Raw genomic sequence first — 22,495 nt, 5'->3', positions numbered from 1 at the left:
TAGACCCCCTCCCCAAAGGTTCCTTGGACCTTTTAAAAGTACTACCCCTCTAGCTAGGGTCGTTATTTGGCCTTGGCTACATAATGACTTGTCCTTTGAAAATTGGTGTAAAAGTTTCTGTTGTCAAAAATGCGCCTGTACTTGTTGGGGGGTGGGTACTGATGCACACCTACATGCCAGATGTATCTTCCAGCTGTGCTCGGAGGGGAATGCTGAGGGGGCAAAGAGGGAAATTTTGCGCTGCTTTGAGCTTGGTGACGCACACACACAGAGCACAACTAAAGATTGTGCAGTAAAGTCGAAGAAGGCGAGCGGAAAGGCAACCAGAAACAGGATACAAATCAGAGAGTCCTGCAGCTGTTTCGGGGGGGAGGTGAGCGGAGGAAGAAGGGGGTAAATGGGGGCACTAAAGAAGCGAAAGAGGAGGTAGAAGACGGGAGAAGGGAGGAGGTGGAGGAGGGGCGGGCGGGCTTCTGAAGGGAGGAGGAAGAGGAGGCCAACTCATCTGACACAAGAGCAAAAAGCCAAAGGGAAGAGAGACGATTGGGAGTGGCACTGTGCAGCGACCAGTAGGAAAAGTCAAGAAGACAAGAGCAGGATTTTTTTTTCGGGGGGGATAGGGGGGGGGGGGGAAACAGATTGTGTGGAAAGTGATTAAGTTGACAAACAAACAGAAGAAGACAAAAACTCTACATGTAAGTTTTTAAAGGGAGTCATCCTCATTACTGCTCTTTATTCTTTGCTGTTTTTCCTGTGGGCGTGCGTGTGTGTGTGTGTGTGTGCTGAGTTATGTCTGACAGATGAAAACGGGGGCAAGGGGGAGGGCCTAACGTGACGCCCGCTTGGCTGCAGGATTCAAGCTTGCTCGGTTGCTGGGGAGCTGCACATGAACTTTAAAAAAAAAAAAAAAAAAAAATGAAATGTTTTGAATTCAACAGGAATCTTAAGCGACTTTTGTCTGATTTGGGGCCTCAACAAGAACGCACAAAGGAGACTGAAGTGAACTTGTGTTTTCTTGTAAACTGGCATGCATTGGGAAAATAAGTTCCAGTTGGACCATCTGAGGCCTCTTTAAGTGAAAACAAAGACGATTAGTGCAGCTTTGGCACGTGCAGCAAGGCCCAGATGAACTGTGACTAAGTCTCCATTTAAAAATAAACCAATTTAACTGTGGATTGCTGATTAAGCGATGACAGGATATTAATATGACGATTATGTTCACGAGTGGCGCCGACGTGCTTTCTGTGTTTAATTCGACTTGGCGTTTAATAGACCAATGTCAAACCGTCTTTCAATTAGGGACTTTTTCTGCCCTTGTTTTTTAAAGTGGGTTAATGCAATTGTAACAAGACTATTAAAAAAAAAAAAAAATCAGTTTCTGTTTAATTCGGCATGGTTTTTGACACAATTATGTCCACTCGGCTTCACATTGGAAACTGTTAGATGGCCATTCAGCATTGGATTGCTGATTAAATGATGACGCACATAATTCACGTCAAGTTAATGTTAACTAGTAGTAAAGCACTGCTGTGTTTAGCTCAGCATGGGTTTTAACGCAATTTTGTCAGCTTGATTTCACACTGGAAACTGTCCACTTAAAAAACTGCCAATTTAACCTCTATCAAGGATGATACAAGTAATTGATATGATGATGTTCACGAGTCGTAGCGAAGCACTTCTATGTTTAATTCGGCATTATCAAATAATATCACATCAACTTGTCATTTGATTGACAGATGACTTAAAAGCCTGCAAGAAGTGGCTTTTTAAAAGCAGCTCCCCATCCTCCCGTCTACGTCCTGCAAGCATTGCATTGCAAGAAGTGGAGGTCAGGGTTCAAACGCACGGCAATTCATTACGTCCTTCGGGGTTATGTCAATCGTACCACGGAAAACGAGCGAGACAGACGGGGCGAGGCACACAAATCGTGATCATTTGCCATATAACTGCGGCAGGCAACATGTCCGTGCAGGAAAAAAAGCTCTGGCGCTCTTGGATGGGAAAATGGATGTTGTCATGTTAGCGTTAGCAAGTGTGGGAATCGAGTTGAATGTGGACAGGAAGTCGCTGCTCGCATGTTCCCACCAGATTTATTTTTAGAACCCACTGAGTTGAAATGTGGCTGATTTTAATGAAACAAGACCTGATTTGGGGGTTGTTTTCATCTGCATGGCCGTGACAGGCTAGTTAGCTGTTAGCAACGCTAGCGTCATGGCATGATTGTGGTTGAGGAACCTGCACAGGTCACGTGTTGTATGGCCAAACGTTTTTTTGGGTTGCTGTTTGTTTGTTCCACAACACAATATAAAAGAAGGGTGTGGCTAAAGATATGCGTCTGCCACATGGTGGAATTTGTCCCAAAAAATGATTTGCAGATTGTAGATTCTTAGCAACCATCCGCATAGTCATTTGCATACATCAATACATTACGATACTTCCTAGCAAGCCACGTACTGTGCAAATGTGCCCGTAGTGGCTGAAGATGACATCAGAGCAATGTGATTGCCTTGCTAGATATAGCTCAAAGCTACATGAAACTAACGACTCACAGTTTCCTCTCGCAGACATAAAAATGTCGACGCTGCCAACCAACAACAACCGCGAGGACGCTAACAACTGCAGCTTCTGGATGGTGAGACGCTATCTCCATATATTATCATATAACAACTGTTAGCATGTTAGCACTTTAGCAATTGTCATTTGAAATAGCACCCCGACGATGAAATGAAAAACATTTATTTGCCAAAGCGTGTTCTGTATTTAAGTTGCTATCTGGATAGATGTTAACAAAGCCGTACACCACACTGCTCCCCATTGGTTAAATCCACGTCACATGGTTTATGAACGGCGTGTTGTCTTTATTTCCGGCATTGGTTCGCATTGTACTCGGACAGTTTTTTTTTTATGTTTTGCTTTTTTAAGAGGATTTCGGGTGATTCTTGAAGACTTTTGGAAAAATGGTAGGCTGTACCACTCATCTCGGACGAGCCGAGCGGATGGATAGTTTCTCGCAAAACCCAAAAAGATGACGCCTATAATCTAGCATACATTACTTTAAAGAGATGAATAATACATTTACTTTGTGCCAAAAATATTTTTTAAAAATGGGGGCGCTCACCAATGCACCCCCTGTCCCTTTCTGATGGCCTTGATTAAAAACAAACAAACAAAACAGAAAACATGTCTTAATAATCAGGTCTAATTTCTTTTATGGTTCACTAACGCGCCATGATGATTATCAGATTAGATTAGATCAGATTATTAGATTATCATAAAACATACATATTGTGAGGTTTTTGTGGAAAATATCCCTTACATACGGTGCCATGAAAATGTGTTGGCCCCCTTCTCAAATACCTATATTTTTGCATAGTTTCCCCACTTTAATGTTCAAGATCCTCAAAAAAATGCAAATATCAAACAAATATAACCCAAGTGAATTTGAAATGCTGTTTTTAAATGGTGATTTCATTCATTAAGTAAAAAAAAATATATATATATTCAGTTACCTGGCCCTGCGTGAAAAGTAATTACCCCCCAAATCAAATCACAAATGAATTGTGGCAAATCACAATTTTTGGTTGATTTTCACTGATCACACCCAAGCCTGATTACCTCCAGACTTGTTCAATCAAGAAATCACGTAAACAGAATCCGTCCCGAAAAAAATCAAGTGGGAGAAAAGATCTAAAAAAGCTGCAACAAAATGACACAATCCAAAGAAATTCCAGGACAGTCGAGTCTGGAAAAGGCCATTTCGAAAGCTTTAGGATTCCACCGAACCATAGGGAGAGCCATTATCCTCACATGGAGAAAACATGGGACAGTGGTGAATCTTCCCAGGAGTGGGCGGCCGACAAGGATTACCCCGAGAGAAAAGCAATGACTCATCCAGGAGGCCACAAAGGAACTCAGGACAACTTCTAAAGAACTGCAGGCCTTCCTTGCCTCAGTTAAGGTCAGTGTTCATGACACAACAATAAGGAAGAGACTGGGCAAAAATGGCATCCATGGCAGAGTTCCAAGGCAAAAACCACTGCTGAACAAAAAGAACATAAAGGCTCATCTTATTTTTGCAAAAAAACATCTGAATGATTCCCAAGACTTTTGGGAGAATATTGTATGGACTGATGAGAAGAAAGTTGAGCTTTTTGGAAGGTGTGTGTCTCGTTTCATTTGGCGTAAATGTAGCACAGCATTTTAGAAAAAGAACATTATACCCACAGTCAAACATGTAGTCAAACATTGTAGTGTGATGGTCTTGGGCTGCTTTTCTCCTTCATGACCTGGACAACTTTCAGTGATTGATGGAACTATGAATTCTACTCTTTAACAGAAAATCCTGAAGGAGAATGTTCAGCCATCAGTTTGTGACCTCCAGCTGAAGCGCACTTGGGTTCTGCAGCAAGATAACGATCCAAAACACACCAGCAAGTCAACTTCTGAATGGCCTAAAAAAAATACAAAATGAAGGTTTTGGCCTCGTCAAAATCCAGACTTGAATCTGAATAAAATGCAGTGGCATGCCATTACCTTTTCGAACATGGCCAGGTAACTTAACAAAAATATAATGGGGCCAATACTGTATATATATATATATATATTTTTTTTTTTTTGTATGGTCAATTCTGGAAATAGTCAATTGCATTGCTTAGTGACGTGATTTCAAGCTGGGTGACAATATGGCGTCCGTGCATGTCACTGGCCAGGCTTTCTTTTCTGTGGCGTTTGCTGTTAACATTTGATCCAGTCTCGTTTTATAATAGTAACTGAATACGAGGCAGAATGTTAAATATCAGTCCGCCTGAACAAGGACATTGAAACATGAAAAAACGCTGTCTGTGTGTGTGTGCGTCAGATAGCGTGTGAGTCTAAACACATGACAAAGTGTCGTCTGCGCAAGAGGCATCGGCGCGAGTTAACAAGGTGTTCTTTGTGTAAAAATCAGCCATTGTGACTCCAGAGGGTGAATGTAGATTCATTCCTGAGAGTTCACATGACACAGTAGTTAAAATCAAAATCCTATGAGAATCAAACTGCTTTCTGCTCGTTTTAGTCGTGCTGGACGAGAAAACATTTTGGCTTGTGGCAACATGACATTCATTAGCGAGGTGTACCCCCCCCCCCCCCCCCCCCCCCCCCGAACCTCCCTTCTTTGTTTCCAGTTAGCATGCTACGCTACGCAAATTGAATGCAGCTCACAGTTGAGACACAAGCAGCAGTGTGCCTCCAGTCAACTCCTGTTCCCACAAAGTCCAGCCATTCCTTTAACACAGAATTATTCTAAGGTTGTGACTTTGATGCATCAAATTTTATTGTATGTTGCTTCTTATTTTATTTTTGATTTTAGCAAGCTGGCCTTTTATCAATCTCGCTGTGACTAGCGTGTTAGTATTTGTCATATTTAGAGTTGTGTGATTGTAGTATTTATATTTGTAATTTTGCCAGCCATTGTTAAGGAGCACAAAGAGGCACTAAACCACACACACACACGCATGCAAAAAAACAACAACCATCTGATAGCATCACGCTAGCTGGAGTAGCATTCCAGACTTCCCAGAATTCCTTGCATGGACTGCTATAGAACCTCTGCTGCTGCTGCTAGTGCGTTAGCATCGGCCAACTGGTTTTGTTCTGTATTGTTTCCGTTGGCCCGCCAGTGGATTCCTCAGCTGGTTCTGCTTAGGGAAGACTCACACACACTCACTCACTCTCGTTTCCCTCCCCACACACACACCGTGAGGCCTGTAAAAAAAACAAACAAAAAAAAAAGAAATAAATAAATAAAATAGGCTACAAGAGCTAGATGTCCTAGATGGCATGCAAATAGACATGCTGAAGGCAACGACAACGGGATTCCGATTGGGATTGTTATTACATTCATTGTAAAGGCCTTTTCCAATAATATTTCCGTTCTATTTCTCTTACTTTCATGGTAATTTCCTATCATGTCATGAACAGAGAGGACTTACAGCCTCGTTGACATTAAAAGGAGTGCAGAAAGAATACAACGCTGCCAGGAAACTTTGGATTGTGACGTCCAAACTCCACATCCACAAATTGGCCTCTCTTTCTCTCTGGTGTGGGACTCTGACCTTGTGTCCTTTGGTGTCCCCTGGTGGCCATCATGGTAACGACAGGGCCAGTCTTTGTTGTCTTTGTTTTGTTAATGATGACGTCACACAGCCCATCTGACCTTGTCTGAGGATTTACTAGTTCTTAATGTCACCGCAAGAACACTGTTGAGTTTGAGTGATCTTGGGTACAAGATGGTTGTTATTTTAGCCAGTCTTCTTACATGCTTTATTTCCTTTTGTCTGGGCCATTAATTGATTCTGAATGATTAAGTCGTCCCCTCTCCGTCTTCGTAGCCCGGCAACTACCAGTGCACGGTGCGGCGCACGGAGGACGCGTTCCAGGCGTGCGGCGACCTGGCGACGTGCTTCCAGGAGCGAGCCCGTGTGGAACGTCAGTACGCTGCGCAGCTCAGCGAGTGGAGCAACAAGTGGAAGCCGCACGTTGAATCCGGTCAGTGTTTGAACTTCATGAAGCCAACCGAGAGCGTGCGCAAAGTTGATGCCGCTCATGCTTTCGTGTAAAGCGTGCGTTATTTTTATGAACAGATAGGCACCGCCGCACCAAAATCAACATATCGCTGGCGACAGACACGAGCATGTTTGTTGAGCCATTAACATGGCGTCGTCAAAGAGAGCAAGCCATTTTCAACGCCTTAGATTGGTCAGTCATTTGTAAAAAAATAATAATAATAATAATAATAATAATAATAAAAGACCCACGTGGGGACTGACCAATATTACAGATTTGTGGAAAAAATATGAACTTGACTAAATATGGATATTGGAGGTTTCGGTCTGACGCTGTGATTTGTAACTTTTCATCTGATGATTTTAAATGTTTACTCCTTATATGTTTACGATATAGGGAAGCAACCAAAACAATGACAGAAGGTTCTCGTCCCAAGGTTCTAGAGACGATAGAGTAGTCCAAAAAGACTTTCAAATCGTGAGAGAAGTGTCTAGTACTAAGAGAAGGTACTGAGAACCTTCTATTAGGACTAAAACCTTCTCTTGGGACTGGGAGCATATCTCCAGTCTAAACCCTTCTATTGAGACTAAAACTTTCTCTCGGGACTAGAATCTTCTCTCAAGACTAGCACACCTTCTGTTAGGAGTAGAACTTTCTCTTGAGACCAAAACCTTTTAGGACTAACCTTCTCCCAGTACTAAAACCTTCTCGTGGGCCGTGGACCTTCTGTCAGGAGTAGAACTTTCTCTTAACACTAAAACCTCTCAGGACTAAAATATTCACTTGGAATTAGATAATTTCTCAGGAATTAAACCTCTCAGGACTAAAACCGGCTCTTGGAACTAGACTCTTCTCTCGGGACTAAGAATTTATCTTGGGACTACAACCGTCTTTCAGGACTCAAACCGTCGCTTGGGACTAAAGACCTCTCGGGACTACAATCTTTTCTCAGGACTAAAACCTTTCAGCAGTAGAACCTTCTCTTGAGACCGAAACCTCTCGGAACTAGATTCTTCTCTCAGGACTGTAACCTTCTCCCGGGACTCTCAGGAAAACCTCTCAGGACTAAAGCCTTCTCTTGAGACTAAAACCTCCCAGGACTAGTATATTCTGTCAGGAGTAGAACTTTCTCTCAAGATTAAAGGACTAAAACCTTTCTGCACTAGTACCTTCTCTCGGGAGTGAAACCTTCTGTCAGGACAAAAACCTCTCGGGAGTAGAACCTTCTCTCAGGATTAAAACCTTCTTCTGAGACTATAACTTTTTCTCAGTACTAGAATCGTCTCTCAGGACTAGTACCTTCTGTCAGGAGTATAACTTTCTCTTGAAACTAAAAGCTCCCAGGATTAAACCTTCTTTTAGGACTAAAACCTTCTCTCAGGATAAGAACCAGCTCTCCGGAGTAAAACGTTCTCTTGAGACTAAAACCTCTCTGGACTAGTATCGTCACTCGTGACTAAAACCTTCTCACAGTACTAGTACCTAGGGAAGGGTCTAGTACGAAGGTTGGTGTGTATTTTTTTCTAATGGTTCCCTGAGTGTTTACAGCTACCAGTTCATGTAAAACTGTTACTATGATGATATATATACTGAATTATAAAGTATATAAAATGTAGAATCTGTGTCTATGTTTCACCTTCCTCTTCCTCAGGTCCTCTGTATGGGTCCCTGCTGAAGGCCTGGGAGTGTTTCCTGTCTTCGGCTGACCGTCTGGCATCTCTGCATGCATCCATCTGCCGCTCCCTGGTGACCGAGGATGCCGAGAGGCTAAGGACCTGGCAGAAGGACGCCTTCACCAAGAAGATCTTCGGGGGCTTCAAGGAGGCCCAGGATGCCGAGAACGGCTTCGCCAGGGCGCAGAAGCCTTGGACCAAACGCCTCAAAAAGGTTGGTAAGGGTTGGGTTGTTTAAAGGGAAAACACTTCAACACAGTGGGAAATTACTTGCACGCAAGAGTACTGTACATTTTGAGGGTTGTCCAATCCACAGGTTGTGATGGGCTTCGGAAAGTCTTATTTCATCAATCATATTCTCTTCGGGATTATTTGGCTTGTCAGGACAAGAACCCTATCGATTTTGGAAGGTTTATACAGCACATAAGAAGACCACTATTTATGATTTGGACAGTTTTCTTCATCAAAATTATTCAATTTGGACTCAAGGAGCCGAGAGGCTAAAATGGGCTTCACAAGCCTTATTTCGGTCTTTTCGGGATAAAGATCACGATTGATTTTAAGTATTGAGATTTAGGTCATTTTTCTTAGTCAGGCCAAAAATCCTATTGAGTTTTAAGGTTATCTGCACAAATGGTTCAAATTGGAGGCTTCGAAGAGTTGCTGAGATAGTGATCTCCTCTCACTGATTATTAGTCTTTGTCATGCAGAGCTAAACTTGTTTGCAAACAGTCGACAGAGAAGAATCACTAGCTCGAGCAGATACAGAGCTAAACTTGTTTGCTAACCATCGGCAATGGTCAAAATTCAGTCCGTTAGCCTCGGTGTTAGCAGCTTAGGTCTGTTAGCCTCAATGCTAGTGGTGAGCGAAGTAACAATAAGTAGCGGGCGCAGAGCTAATCCTGCTTCTCAACAGTCGACAGGCATGCCTAGTTCTAGCAGATACCAAGGTAAGCTTGTTTGCTAACCATCAGCAATTCACTGGCGAACACAATTTTTGTTGAGTTAGGTCTGACAGCTGTTTTTTTTAACAAATGTTGGGTGTGGAAACGGATCTATATTTTTCTCTGTCACGTCAAGTTTTTGAACAAAGTGGAACAAAGGAAATACTGTATATACCCATGTAAATAAACCACTAAAATGGAATAGTTACAAGCTTTGAAAAAAAAACAAAAAAAAACCCAGCATAAAACGAAATAGAACTTACAACGGTATGCCCATGGTTATAAGGTTAAGCGAAAAGCCAGCACAAATCCGCTTAATTCCTACTATGCTAGCTTTCTGTTGGCAGATATTGATAGTACTGACCTATTGGGAGCCGCGCAAACAAGTTGCCACGTAGCTGTACATGATGTAATCAGTTGGCAAGTCTTACTACAGCTAATCAGTGGAATTTTGCTTATCTGGAGGGTAAACTGTGGAGAAAAAAAAATGACGTGCTCGAAAAAAACTTTTAGTTTTAATCAGCATAAAAGTGTAACTCAACCTGAATTTTTTTCCCCCAAATTGTTCCCCAGTGTTCAATATTCTGTCCGTTAGTCTCAATGTAAGCGGCAAAGTTCAGTTAGCCTCAATCCTAGTAACGAGCTCACATTAAGGAGCAAACGCAGAGCTAAACATGTTTGCTAACCACCGGCAGTCGTCAACAGGTCAGCCTCATTGCTATGAGCTAACAATAGCCAATGGACACAGAACTACTAAACTTGCGTGCTAACTATTGATAGGCGTATTTATTTATTTGTCTTTGAAGATTTTCTCCTCCAAAAAAAAAAAAAAAAAAAAAAAAAAGGTTCTATTTGGAGTTTTGTCCAGGGCTCAGAATCCTTGGGGCTAGTAAAAGCGCGCCTAAGATAAAGTTATTTTGGTCCCCTTTAACCAGCATACCGAACCATTTGGTGGAAATTGAGCTTTATAGGTGCACAGAATGTTGAGTATGATTCGCGTGCGTGTGTGTGTGTGTGTGCACGGGTGTGGTCAGCTGGACAAAGCCAGGCGGGCGTACCACAAGGCAAGCCGAAAGGAGCACTGCTGCCCGGGAGCGCGAGTCGCACGCTCGAGCCAATCAGAACGTGGCGGCAGACAAGCAGAAGAAGATTAAGGAGGAGCGAGAGATGGTCCAGCAGGAGGCACACAAGGTGACGAACGACTCCTACGGGCTGGAATTGAATTTGAATTTATGACCTGAATTTGAAAAACATAATTTGAATTTGTACAAACTGAAGTCCAATAAACTTGAAAGTGAATGTAAGTATTTTTTTTATCCGCAATGAAAATTCAAATTAGGGGCACGGTGGGCGACTGGTTAGCGCATCTGCCTTACAGTTCTGAGGACCGGGGTTCAAACCCACCTGCAGTTGTTTTTTATGTGCTCTATAAAAAAGTTGATTTGAGCTAAAAAACATTTAAAATTTAACCATTTTTCCATCAAAGATTTATTAGATAAAATGTATTTATTGTTCATTCATTCATTAATTTATACCATTAAATAATTGATTAATTTCTTGTAAATAATACAAACAATTATTTAATTTTCATAAATAAACGTGCAAAACTAAAAACAAATAAATTGTAAGGTAATTTACTGTGAATAATAAAATCAGTTAACCAATTTTAAATGGGATGAGGACCTTTTTTCTTCTTTTTTAACTAACCAATCGATCATCTTATTTACAATAAATCAATTAACCAATTATTTAATGACTTATGAATTTAAAAAATACATATTAGTTAATTGAAATGTATTTGTTGTCATACATTTTTATTCATCTCAGGAAAAGATTGGCTAATTGATTTATTACACATTAAATAAATAAATAAATGAACCCATTGATGAGATCAAATGAAGAAAAAGGAATTAATAAATAAGTTAATTATTTTAAACATTAAAATCATCAAACAATTATTTTTTTGAGATAAATGAATGCAACAAAATACATTTTAACTCATCCATTTCAGGAAAAAACATCTCAACGAATGCAGCAAATAGTAAAGGATTCTTGATAATGTCGTTTCTGCTGGCGCTTCTACGTGTGCGAACAGGTGCGAGCCCGTTACGAGAAGGTGCTGGAGGAGACCAATCGTTACGCCCCTCGCTACATGGAGGAGATGGAGGCCATCTTTGACCAGTCACAGGACGAGGAGCGCAAGCGGATCGTCTTCCTCAAGCAGGCCTTCCTCTCCTTCGACAAGCACCTCGACTTCACCACCAACGAAAGGTTCCGACACCCTAGTATATTCGAATCAACTTCGTCGGTCTCACTTTTGAATATTTAAATCCATTTCAATTTATATCTTAATGAACTTCACTCAAAGGCACCACTGTATATGTAAATAAATGCAGCATCTTTAACTGGAATGCTCTCTTAACTTCCCGTGTGCCTCTTCGTCTGCCATCTGTGTTGCACTAACAGGAAAACAGCATATATTCCGCCCGACTCATAAATACATGCCGCTCAGCACTTCGTGAAATTAATAATGCATCATCGACGTGCTAATAGACAACATCAATCTCTTTCTTGTTTCTCTCCCGCGCAGCGTGAAGGAACTTTACAGCCAGCTACACGACACTGTGGCAGCCGTCGACGAGCACGAGGACCTCCGCTGGTGGAAAAACACGCACGGGCCCGGCATGCCCACCGACTGGCCGCACTTCCAGGTGCTTCTCGTTGGCTAATTAGCTTAGCTTTGCCCAAAAAAAAACAACAACAACAACAACAAAAACACAAGTCATAAAATCTCATCAAATGACAAAGTCGATTCGACTGTGGTGGTAGCTGGCTAACATTATATGCTACCTCACTATATATATATATATATATATATGTATGTATATATGTATATGTGTATATGTATGTATGTATATGTGTGTGTGTGTGTATATATATATATATATATATATATATATATATATATATATATATATATATATATATATATATATATATATATATATATATATATATAGCGAGGTAGCATTTACTCATGCTAACATGTGAACAATCTTTTTCTATTGAAATGATGTCCAGGAATGGACGCCTGAGAAAAAAAACAAAAAGGGGAAGGAGGTGGTTGTAGACAAAGAAACATTAGAGAAAAGGTAAGAAATTGTGCGCAAAAGTTCCGGTGATGGCGATACGTTCAATGACCTGTATTTTATTTTATTTTTATTTTATTTTTTTAGCGGGATGATCGTCGGCGTGAGGGTGCGAGCGTTGTATGACTACGTCGGCCAGGAGACGGATGAACTATCCTTCAAAGCAGGTGAACGTCATTCCCGGTTTTTTTTCGCGTTTGTGTGCGACAAAAAAATAAAAACAACTAGATAACCTTTGTCTTTTTCTTTGCAGGCGAAGAGTTCATGAAGACGGAGGAAGAGGATGACCAAGGCTGGTGTCGGGGGGTCAAAGACGGTGGCCTGGAAGGGCTTTACCCTGCTAATTACGTGGAGCTGGTTTAGCGGAAATAGATCAGATTTAGTCGAGTTGATCCTTAATCTCCTGTGGATGTTTGCTTTTTAAGTAAAACAAAACAAAACAAAACAAAAAAAACGATGCTGTACAAAAAAAATTGTAGCTGTTAGCCAAAGATCTGTGAACAATTTAACATGCAGAGATTTTAATTAAGATATTTTTTTTGCTGTAAAAACGGACGTCTTGTGTTCTGACTGTAATCTGTTCCGAACTTCACCATATTACCACAAACATTTCTTTGTCTTTTCCTTACTAAGTTCCATTCTTAAGTTGGTCTATGAAGTTCTGTGCCGGAGCTTCGTTCCGAAGTTCAGTTCAGAAGTTCTGTTATGAAGTTCCGGAAGAGGTTTCTGTTATGAGGTTCTGTTATGAAGGTACGTTACAGTGGTATGTTCCAAATGTACTTTCTGAAAGTACGTTTCTGAATGTACTTATAGAATATACATCTGAATGGACATTTAAAAAAAAAAAAAAAAAAAAGTAGAAAGTAAATACGAATACAGTATCCGTTACGATTGTACGTTCCAAATGGACATCCCAAAATTTCGTTAGGAAGGTACGTCATGAATACGTGTTACAAATGTTACGGATCTATACATTACAGATACGTTACAAAGGTATGCTCCAAATGTACGTCGCAAAGTCAGATCACGAAGGTACATTGCAGTTATGTTTCGAGCGTACGTTTCAAACGCACGTTAAGGAATTCACATTGCAAAGGTACGATGTACGCTAACGAATGAGCGTCAGCAAGGTACGTTACGAAGGCACTTCCGAGACGTACGTCACGATTCTACATTTCAAACGTTGCTTGACTGTTGCTAAATGTCAAATCACTTTATTTGTAGCTAAACTCTGGTGTGACAACATAAGTCGTCGAAATTCTACATTGTACATTGCTACCTGGCTACGCTATTCCAAACGCATCAGCGATGCTAACGAGACACACGCTGGACGCCAGGCCATCTGTACTTAGTTGTCGTTTTAAACTGTGGTGCTAAAAAGTCTCATTTTATTACACTTCCTTGTTCACAGGAAACTGTCTTAACAGCGACATGGTCTGAAGTTAAAAACCGGCGAACACTTGCATGAAACAAGAAAAAGAAAAAAAAAACAACACTTGGCAAACATGTTCCTTTAAAAACATATCTTTATCTTTATGAATGTATATGTTTAAGAAAGTTGCATTCCTCTTTTGGTCTTATCCTCTATATGTGTGTGTAACCCTTTGTAGCACATTTCTTTCTTTTTTTTTTTTTTAGGAAATAAACTTCAATTGAATGTGTTGCAAACGTGTGTGTGTGTGTGTGTGTGTGTGTGTGTGAGTCATAGCGCCGTCACATTTGGGAGTCTCCGCTTGTGTCAGCGGTCAAGTGTGTGCACGCAAACGCACTCAAGAGACACCCGGGCGGCGGCAGGTCAAACGCTGCTCTTTATCCCGGACATAAGTAGTCGAGTCAGTCCACATATGGCCGCCGGCTTTGCACCAGCATTGACGAATTGGCCTGGTAAGTTGCTCCAGCGCGCACACCCACATGCACACACACCGTACCCGCATATTGGCAATTTGCTACTAGGCAGATTTACCGATGAGCAGGTTTATATTTTTATTTTTAATTTGCTGAAGCAAGATTTTTAGGGAAATGTTTTTTCCCATTTGCTGAACAGAATGAAGTTGTCATTTCCTTTGCAACAATACATTCCAACTTTTTTTCCGTTTAACAAACAACCCCATAAAACAGCTTCACTTGTGTATAATTACCACTCCTTTCAAATGAATTTTAGTTTGTACAAAAAAAAACAAAAATTACTCTCGTAACGTTATGATTTTTTTTTAAAAGGACACAAAAATTAGCAGGTTATTTTGATTTATTACCTTCCAACCCTCCCAAAAAAAAAAACGTTTTTAATGTGTTTTTAATCATAAATACAACTATAATATTTTACTTTATAATAACAAATAGTAAAGACATCATTTAATAGAATGTAAAGTATCAGTTTTGGCCCCATGTTTTGCTTCAGTTCAATGGACACTGTGCTGCTCCTTTAGTCCACCTGACCACCTGTGGGTAGCATAGCACAGACATGAACAAGAGTTTTACAACTGACATAGTAAGCTACAGAAATATCAGTCATCTTTTAAGACTATCTCTATCCTTTGTGAACACCATATCGTTATGTTGTCTGTCTACATGTGCTGCTCCACTATTTGTGTTCAAATATCTCGTTTAAAGGGTTCTAACACTGATACACCATGTTATTCATTAGCCCGTTTATGGCATTCCGCATTGCGCGTGAGCATTTAACCAAAAAAAAAAAAACACTTTTGAAGCCTCTGTTCGCTATCTGCCGAGCTTGTCGCAGCGAGTTGAGAGTTCACCGCCACCATACAGCGCTCTTGGTCTTAATTTGTTTTTAAAAAGTTCAGTTTTACGTAAAAACATGATACATTTGACTTCCGCGTTTGGAAAAAACAAAGCAAAGCAATTCCTTCCGGTTCAGGTCACTGGTGGAGCCAGGTACATGAAAGTTCATGTGTCTTTTCAAATGTTCCATCTCTTGAAACACTTGGCAATATGCTTCCGTATAATTGATGTACACTAATGAGCTTTATGAAACATTCTTGCACGAACTTATGTACTGCACTTTTTTGTTTCAGCTGCGGTTGTTTTTTTTTTTCCCGTTTTATTTTAAAGTGCTCTATAAATAAAGTTCAGTCGAGTGGACCCTTTGAGCCGCTTCACTCTTTATAAAGTCTCCGTGCCGGATTGAGTGCGTGCTAGATGCAGGCTGCACTTAAAGGAGCGGCGATGATGAAGCGTTCCAGTGAACAAAATGAATAAAAGGCCTTGTGACACCTTGGGGGGGGGGGGGGGGGGGGGGAAAGAAGAAAAAAAAAGAGTGAGTGCACTCCTTCACGGCGGCCAAGTGGCGAGCTGACGCAGACGCCGCACATCTTGTTTGGGGGAACGTTTATGAGGAACGACAAGCCGGGTTGATGACCTGAGTGCTTGTTTTCCCTTTTGTCTGCCAGTGATGACTTTGTTTGCCTCCTGGCCTCCGTCCACCAAAGCCCTTAAATGTTATTAACGTCGACATCCAGCCCCGCCCCCGCCTGCCCCGCTGGTATGACTTTCAGGAAGTGAAAGGCGGCATTCGACGGTGTACCTAACGAAGCGTCACACAGAGAAACAAAAAAAAAAACGCACCAAAAAAGAAGAAACTTGTACATATTAGCAATTACGTACGTTAACAACTATATCATCATATTTCCTTTTTTTTTTTTTTTTTTTTTTTTTCCCCCCATGGTTACTCCTCCAAATGACCTAAGCCCTGGAATTTTCACTCCAAACCATTTTTTTAACCAAAATGGACGACTTCCGATTTGATTTCACCCAGAAGTCCTTGCGGCTTTTTTTGTGCAATCTTTTCAAGATCGACGTCCGCCAAATTTTGTTTCGGTGTCAGGGGCTACATTGTTTTCTAACTTTCCAAGGGGGGCACTACTGAATAGGTGCCCCGCATTGTCCCGAGAATGCCCAATCTCATCTGATCTCAGAACCTAGGATGTGACCTAGAGGTCAAAGAGAACTTCTGGAAGGAGCTAGACGAAGTTGTTCTGAGCATCCCAGACTGAGAGAAAGTCGCAATTGGTGCAGATTGCAATGGACATGTTGGTGAAGGCCAAAAGTCAAAGTGTTTGACCTCGACTCAACTAAGTGTCGGTGTGTTCCGGCAGAGGGCGCGAAGGGATCGTAAACTCCCCGAGCGAGGCTGCTTGCCGACATATTGGCTGGCTGGCGGCCTAATGGGAAAATGTCTTTATTCCCTCATCTCTCACGCACCGACTGCACGGAACTTTGCGTTGTCATGGCGACGGAGAGCTGCCGAGGCGGCGCCGCAATTAATAGAAAGTCAATGAAGGAGCGAGTGCGTGTGTGTATCAATGCTGCATGTAAGATCAGGTGTGATGATGAGCCTATTCCCTGTGTGTGTGTGTGTGTGTGTGTGTTGGGTTAATGAGTCACCTTCTTTTCCGTTATAAAAGATTGATTCTTTCTGTTCATCACACACACACACACACACGCACACAAATACATTTACTCACCATTGTTCGTAGAAGCCTGTTGCCCTTTTTTGTTAATTAGACTCATTGGAATACAAGTTGGCAATTGTGAGACACACACACACACACAGACACACAAGCGCGCGTTGGTCCTCTGGGGTCCGTTGTTGTGCTGCGCCCTCATGCCACTTATTCTCTGTGCCTCAATCGATCGATCGATATATAGATATATATTGCTGCTTTACTTGTTTGTGCTGTTTTTGCTGCCGACCTCACTTCTGACACCCCCCTCCCCTCCCCCTTGGTCCTCTGAGGGACGATGTTGTTGTTCTCCGGCCCGTTGTTGTTCTCGCCTCTGCCTTGAATTGCCAGAGAAACGGCGTTCAAGTGTCAGGCTTGCTGGAGCGAGACGGAAAGTGTGTGCAGGTTTGATTCCTCAGCAGCTACAGGGTGGACCATTAAAGTGCTGAGATGTCAAGGGGGCTTAAATGTGACTTGAGGGGTATCCCAAGGGTGTGTGTGTGTGTGTTTTTTTTTTGTGTTCCTGACGTCATTGATATTTTTCATTGTTTCAGTTGTCAACTTGCTGTTCGCGGCTTAACTGACTTTTATCATTTATTTTTTTTAAAAAAACACGCTTGATTAAAAACAACTTACAAGTAGTTAAAAAGAAGATCTCAATCGCGTACGAGCTCCTCCGGGACCCGCCATATTTACACCGTCCATAAACGAAGACATCACCGCTCAGTCACGTCAAGACGAAGCATGCGCAGACAGAGCTTTTCCTGGCTCTATTCCACATGACAGTTTACATGGCCAAAATGGACTTTTGTTCGATTCGGCAGAAGGAATATTCCACCCCGTGACACAATGAAATTCCATTCGCATTCGGGCGGTTTATTCCAGTTGAAGTGCTAATATGGAGCATTTTCATTCGGTTAGGGCTTCTAAACCGACTGGAATCGAAATAGAAGGCGCCATGTAAACCCCCCCTCATGCTGTTAATGCTAATTGTAAAATCACGTGATTGTCGATTAATCGATGTCATGCATGTGTGTGTGTGTGTGTGTGTGTGTGTGTGTACATGCATGTGTGCAGCTCTCAAGGGGTTCAGCAGTCAAGATAGCCAAATTAACCTTATGTTTTTGTATTTTTTCCGTCCTCGGACACACACACGCACACTCTCCTACACACACACACACACACACACACACACACACACACACTACTCGCGTCTTGGCTCCGCCACGTTGGCCCGCTGAAGCGCACCGGGATGCGGAATGACTGCAGCGTTCCAGGCGAGGGAATGTCTTTGAAACATCACAGCTGCACCGAGGCCAAACGACGCTACCTTGACCCAGCAGCGACTGTCATCGATAATCTGAATACGCCTTAAGATTCATGTTTGATTTACTTCAATAATAATACCAACAAAATAATACAGTTAGCATTTTTGAACAACCTCGAACCTACACCAAAATTCGGGGGATTCTCTCTTTGCCCCACAGCCGCTAAACGGCCGATGTCACTCTGACAGGGCTCTCGCGGTGTAGCTGAATTTTCGATCACTTTTCGTACTCTGGCTGCCGAGAGCAATTTCAATGATGAGGCGCTACGGGGCCCTAAATGAGTCTCTTAAAGACGAGCTGGCCTCCAGGGATGAGCCAAGCTCCCTGGATCAGGTGATGGATCATTCCATCAGACTCGATTGTCGCAACTCGAGGTCACAGACTCCGCCTACCTCGCTTCCTTCCGCTCCACTCCCAAATGCTCCTTATGGGCCGCAGACTTCGTCGCCAGCCCCGCTCCCGGAGATCGGCGAACCCGTGCAACTGCGCCGAACAGATTTGGAGAAGAGGCGCAGGAGGACCACTAATCTGTGCTTATATTGTGGAGAGTCCAGCCGTCGCCGTGACCCCGGCGACGGCTGGACTGTGCCCAAGATCTCGAGAACTGCTTGCGATCTGCCGCAGTGGCCGAAGTCAGAGTATCTGCCGCGTGTTCCCGCGAGCTACCATGACCTTGCTCCAGTATTCAGCAAACGCCATGCCACCGCTCTACACCCGCACAGACCTTACGATGGCGCTAAAGCCCGGCGCAACGCTCCCTAGCAACCGTCTTTTTAACATCTCTCTCGTCCGGAGCGGGAGGCCACGGAGACCTATATCAGCGAACCGTTGGCCGCAGGCATTATCCGGCCCTCCTCGTCACCTGCGGGGGCAGGCTTCTTTCCATGTGTGGACTATCGTGGCCTTAACAACATCGCCATTAAGAACAAGTAACCTTTGCCCTTGATTGACTCTCAAATCAGCTTTCTAATGAAAAAACGGACGGAAATAAATGTATCCATTAATCAAACATAAAGCAGGGGGAGGCGCCTGCTGGCAGCGAGAAGGTTAACCAACACTCCAGCATCCGCCTGCCAGATGGTCGTGTGGCGCGCTTATTGGAGCGACACACACACACACCCACACGCACAAAGCGTTTCCACATCAGCACGGCAGCATGTTAACAACGTCGAGCGCCATTCCCAAGTCGTTCACATCCTTTTCATTTCCTGGTCTCAGTCTGCTGCTTACAGTTAATTGGCTGCCATCTAATCGCCGCTCGTTAGCCGCGCCCAGCCAAACACGCGGCACCTTGCGAATGTCGTCCTCCTCGTCGACAGTGACAGTACGTCTAAGAAATCCTTGATACACAAGAAAGGCCTGCTGGCATCTCTACGTTCGGGATATTTGACGATGGCTGCCCTTGTAGTGCATTTTTTAATCAGCACGTTTTCCCAGCATAGCAGGATGCCCGCGGAAGTGTTGACTGCTTCCCGCGATTTCGCTTTCAACTTTCAGCTTCAAAGAGGACAATTGCATTCCCGAGACCAAATGCTTATCCGTAGCGCTCCCCTGCAGTTTACAGGGCAACGCGTCCTCTGGGTAAGCTATGAGACGAGCCGCGAACGCTGCTTGTGTTACGATCGAGTAAGCCCTCATGATATGGGGCCGCTGTTGCAGGCAAAACTATTGGAAAATGAGTCTTTCAATCCCCAAATATGTAAAAAAAAAAAAAGAATCATCAAAAATAGAGAAAAGTAGATTTACAGATTTTTGTAACTTGAGTCACAAATGTGTAACTAAAGTCATAAATGCGTAACTGAAGTCATAATGTGTAATAGCTAAAGTCACAAAAGTCACTGTTCTTTTGTCTGATCAAAAGCATAACTACGAGTCAAACCTTTTCAAAATGTCCGACAAACTAATAGATTGCACCACAAGGTGGCGCTTAAAGGGCATATTTGGAAATTTATGTCGTGTTAGAGTCTACGGCGGAATGGAAGAAAGAGCCCGTCACAAGCGTTGCCTTTAGAAGTGCGAAGTGATATGAAAAAGAAAATTGGAGCTTTTGCGGCGATTTTTCAAATCTCATCTACATTTGAATGCAATTACACATTTTTTTCCCCCCAACGCACGCGCACACACACAGTCACAGGGCCGTTGACGTGCCTGGGCCGTGACTCACGCATTGGGAGCGGGCCCCGCAGGATGAAATTAGTCTCCTGGCTTGTGCAGCCCGTGGAGACGAGTGATGACACGAGGCCAGCGCGCACCACAGCGATCGATACATTTCACAGCGCCGGCGCAAGGCAAACGTGTCTCAAAGTGTGCGTGTGATATACGTGCTAAGTCGCTAATGCTAAATCGTTCACTACCCCGACAAAAACGTTCTTGCAACCGCACGTTCTAAGATGACGTTAAGTGTTCCGGAATTCCCACATTACTTGAAGGTGTCATCCGTCATCTTTCATGGGTTCTAGTTGCGTTTTTGATGACTCGTCATTTTGTAACAGGCATCCCTGCAGATGCCTGCTGGCAAATCTGCCGAGTGGACTCCCCCCCCCCCCGACGAATTAATGTATATTATATATCAGAACAGGGCGGCACGGTGGACAACTGGTTAGCACATCTGCCTCACAGTTCTGAGGACCGGGGTTCCGCCAGTGTGGAGTTTCCATGTTCTCCCCGTGCCTGCGTGGGTTTTCTCCGGGTACTCCGGTTTCCTCCCACATCCCAAAAACATGCGTGGTAGGTTGATTGAAGACTTTAAATTTCCCTGAGGTGTGAATGTGTGCGCGAATGGTCGTTTGTTTCGATGTGGCCTGCGACCGGCTGCCGACCAGTTCAGGGCGGACCCCGCCTCTTGCCCCAAGATAGCTGGGATAGGCTCCAGCACGCCCGCGACCCTTGTGAGGATAAAGCGGTACAGAAAATGGATGGATGGATATCAGAACAGGCTGCCAGACGGCCCGGAGCAAATAATAGTGTCTTGGTGAAGCAGCATGTGGTGCGACAATTGTATGTTTGGCATCACATAGTTTATTTAAATATGTTTTCCTTCCGCTTCCTTGAGGTGTCTCACTACTTTTATACAAAACTCAGCGCGGCGGTAGCTTGTTTTTCCAAGTCAACAATTGTATGTTTGTCACCATGAGGTGGCTCGATGTTTACTTGTTGTTGTTGTTTTTTTTGTTTTTTTTTACAGTAATAATGGAAATAATTTCTTCCCTTTTCAATTCTTGTAGTTGTCCCAATACTTTGGTCAATATTCTTAGATTTATAAAATCTATTAATCATTTTTTTAGATTTATTCGATCTTTTTTAGGGAATTTTTTTTTTTTTTTCCAAAATGTTCATTGTAATAAGCATCAATTATTCGCTACTTTTCACTATTTCCGGTCATTCAGTGTACTATAACGGACGCTGCTTTTTTTTGTTCTTTATCGCTTCCTGTAAGCGTTCCAATACTTTTGTCCAAAACTCAATATGACGATATGATCGTTAACAATCGTGTGTTTGTCAGTTCGAGGCAGATGGATATTTAACATAAGTGTGACAGCAGCTGCCATTGTGTGAGTTGGCAGATTTTGTCTACTGCTTTCCGTACATTCGCTTTATGCTTTATTTCAAGGAATAACAGTAGAAAGATGACTCTTGGTTTTCCCCCCGGGTGGGGTGTAAAAAGAAAGGAAAAGTGAGTGACGGGTGACGGGGGAGTCGCGGCACACGCTCCGGAGTGAACGGAAGCAGTGGGCGACGAGAAAGGGGAGGAAGGTTGTCACGGCAACGGGTGATCACGACCAGAAAAAGACGTACGAGAGCGACGGTGGCGGCAGGCGTGACCTGCCGACGCCAGAAAAGGGGATTGCGCCGGGTGGGTGGAGGGGCAGGCTCTTAAGAGGCAAGAGGCCTCGGCCAAATGTGACTTTTCAGCAATGTTAAAATATGTTTTGCTTATTACGATCAACCTGGGTTGACAAGGCATCGGAATGCTGTCCGTATCATCATACTCGCTGTGACGTAATACGAGCTACATATATCATCAGACGAGTGGGATTGATATCATTGTGATACTAGCAGTTTTGGGATACGAGTGGTACTGTGACACAAGCAGCGTCAAGATAGTTATATAGCCATACTCAGGGAATTATGATACTAGTGGTATCAAGGTAGACATATTGTGACACTACTTGTATGGTGATACTCACGGCATTGTGGTAACTGTATCACAATACTAGCAGTTTCATGATATTAGCGGTAGCGTGATATGTGTGACATTGTGGCACTGTAATGGGATGCATGGAATCAGCTAACTCAGTTGATTGATAAGTGTTTGATTGTTTTACTGTGAACACGGATTCACTTCTTTTTACTCTTGCATGACTTTGCGAGTAAATACTACCATGACAGTTT

At 42.9% G+C, this 22,495-nt stretch overlaps 1 protein-coding gene across 1 annotated transcript; it reads left to right on the top strand.

The window, feature by feature from the left end:
- The first annotated feature begins 485 nt into the window (after positions 1-485).
- si:ch211-51c14.1 (protein kinase C and casein kinase substrate in neurons protein 3) lies at positions 486-13,928 on the top strand. The gene is given in 11 exon segments (XM_061701149.1): positions 486-695; positions 2,565-2,632; positions 6,372-6,528; positions 8,198-8,433; positions 10,198-10,241; positions 10,243-10,354; positions 11,259-11,434; positions 11,754-11,874; positions 12,245-12,315; positions 12,400-12,479; positions 12,566-13,928. Coding segments are annotated over 10 exon segments (1,167 nt in total). The 5' UTR covers positions 486-695; positions 2,565-2,572; the 3' UTR covers positions 12,676-13,928.
- Positions 13,929-22,495: the final 8,567 nt, after the last annotated feature.

Source organism: Phycodurus eques, chromosome 16, assembly GCF_024500275.1.
Source record: "Phycodurus eques isolate BA_2022a chromosome 16, UOR_Pequ_1.1, whole genome shotgun sequence".
NCBI classification, from domain to species: Eukaryota; Metazoa; Chordata; class Actinopteri; order Syngnathiformes; family Syngnathidae; genus Phycodurus; species Phycodurus eques.
The sequence above is the reverse complement of the archived record's forward strand: the minus strand, read 5'-3'. Positions and strand labels throughout refer to the sequence as shown.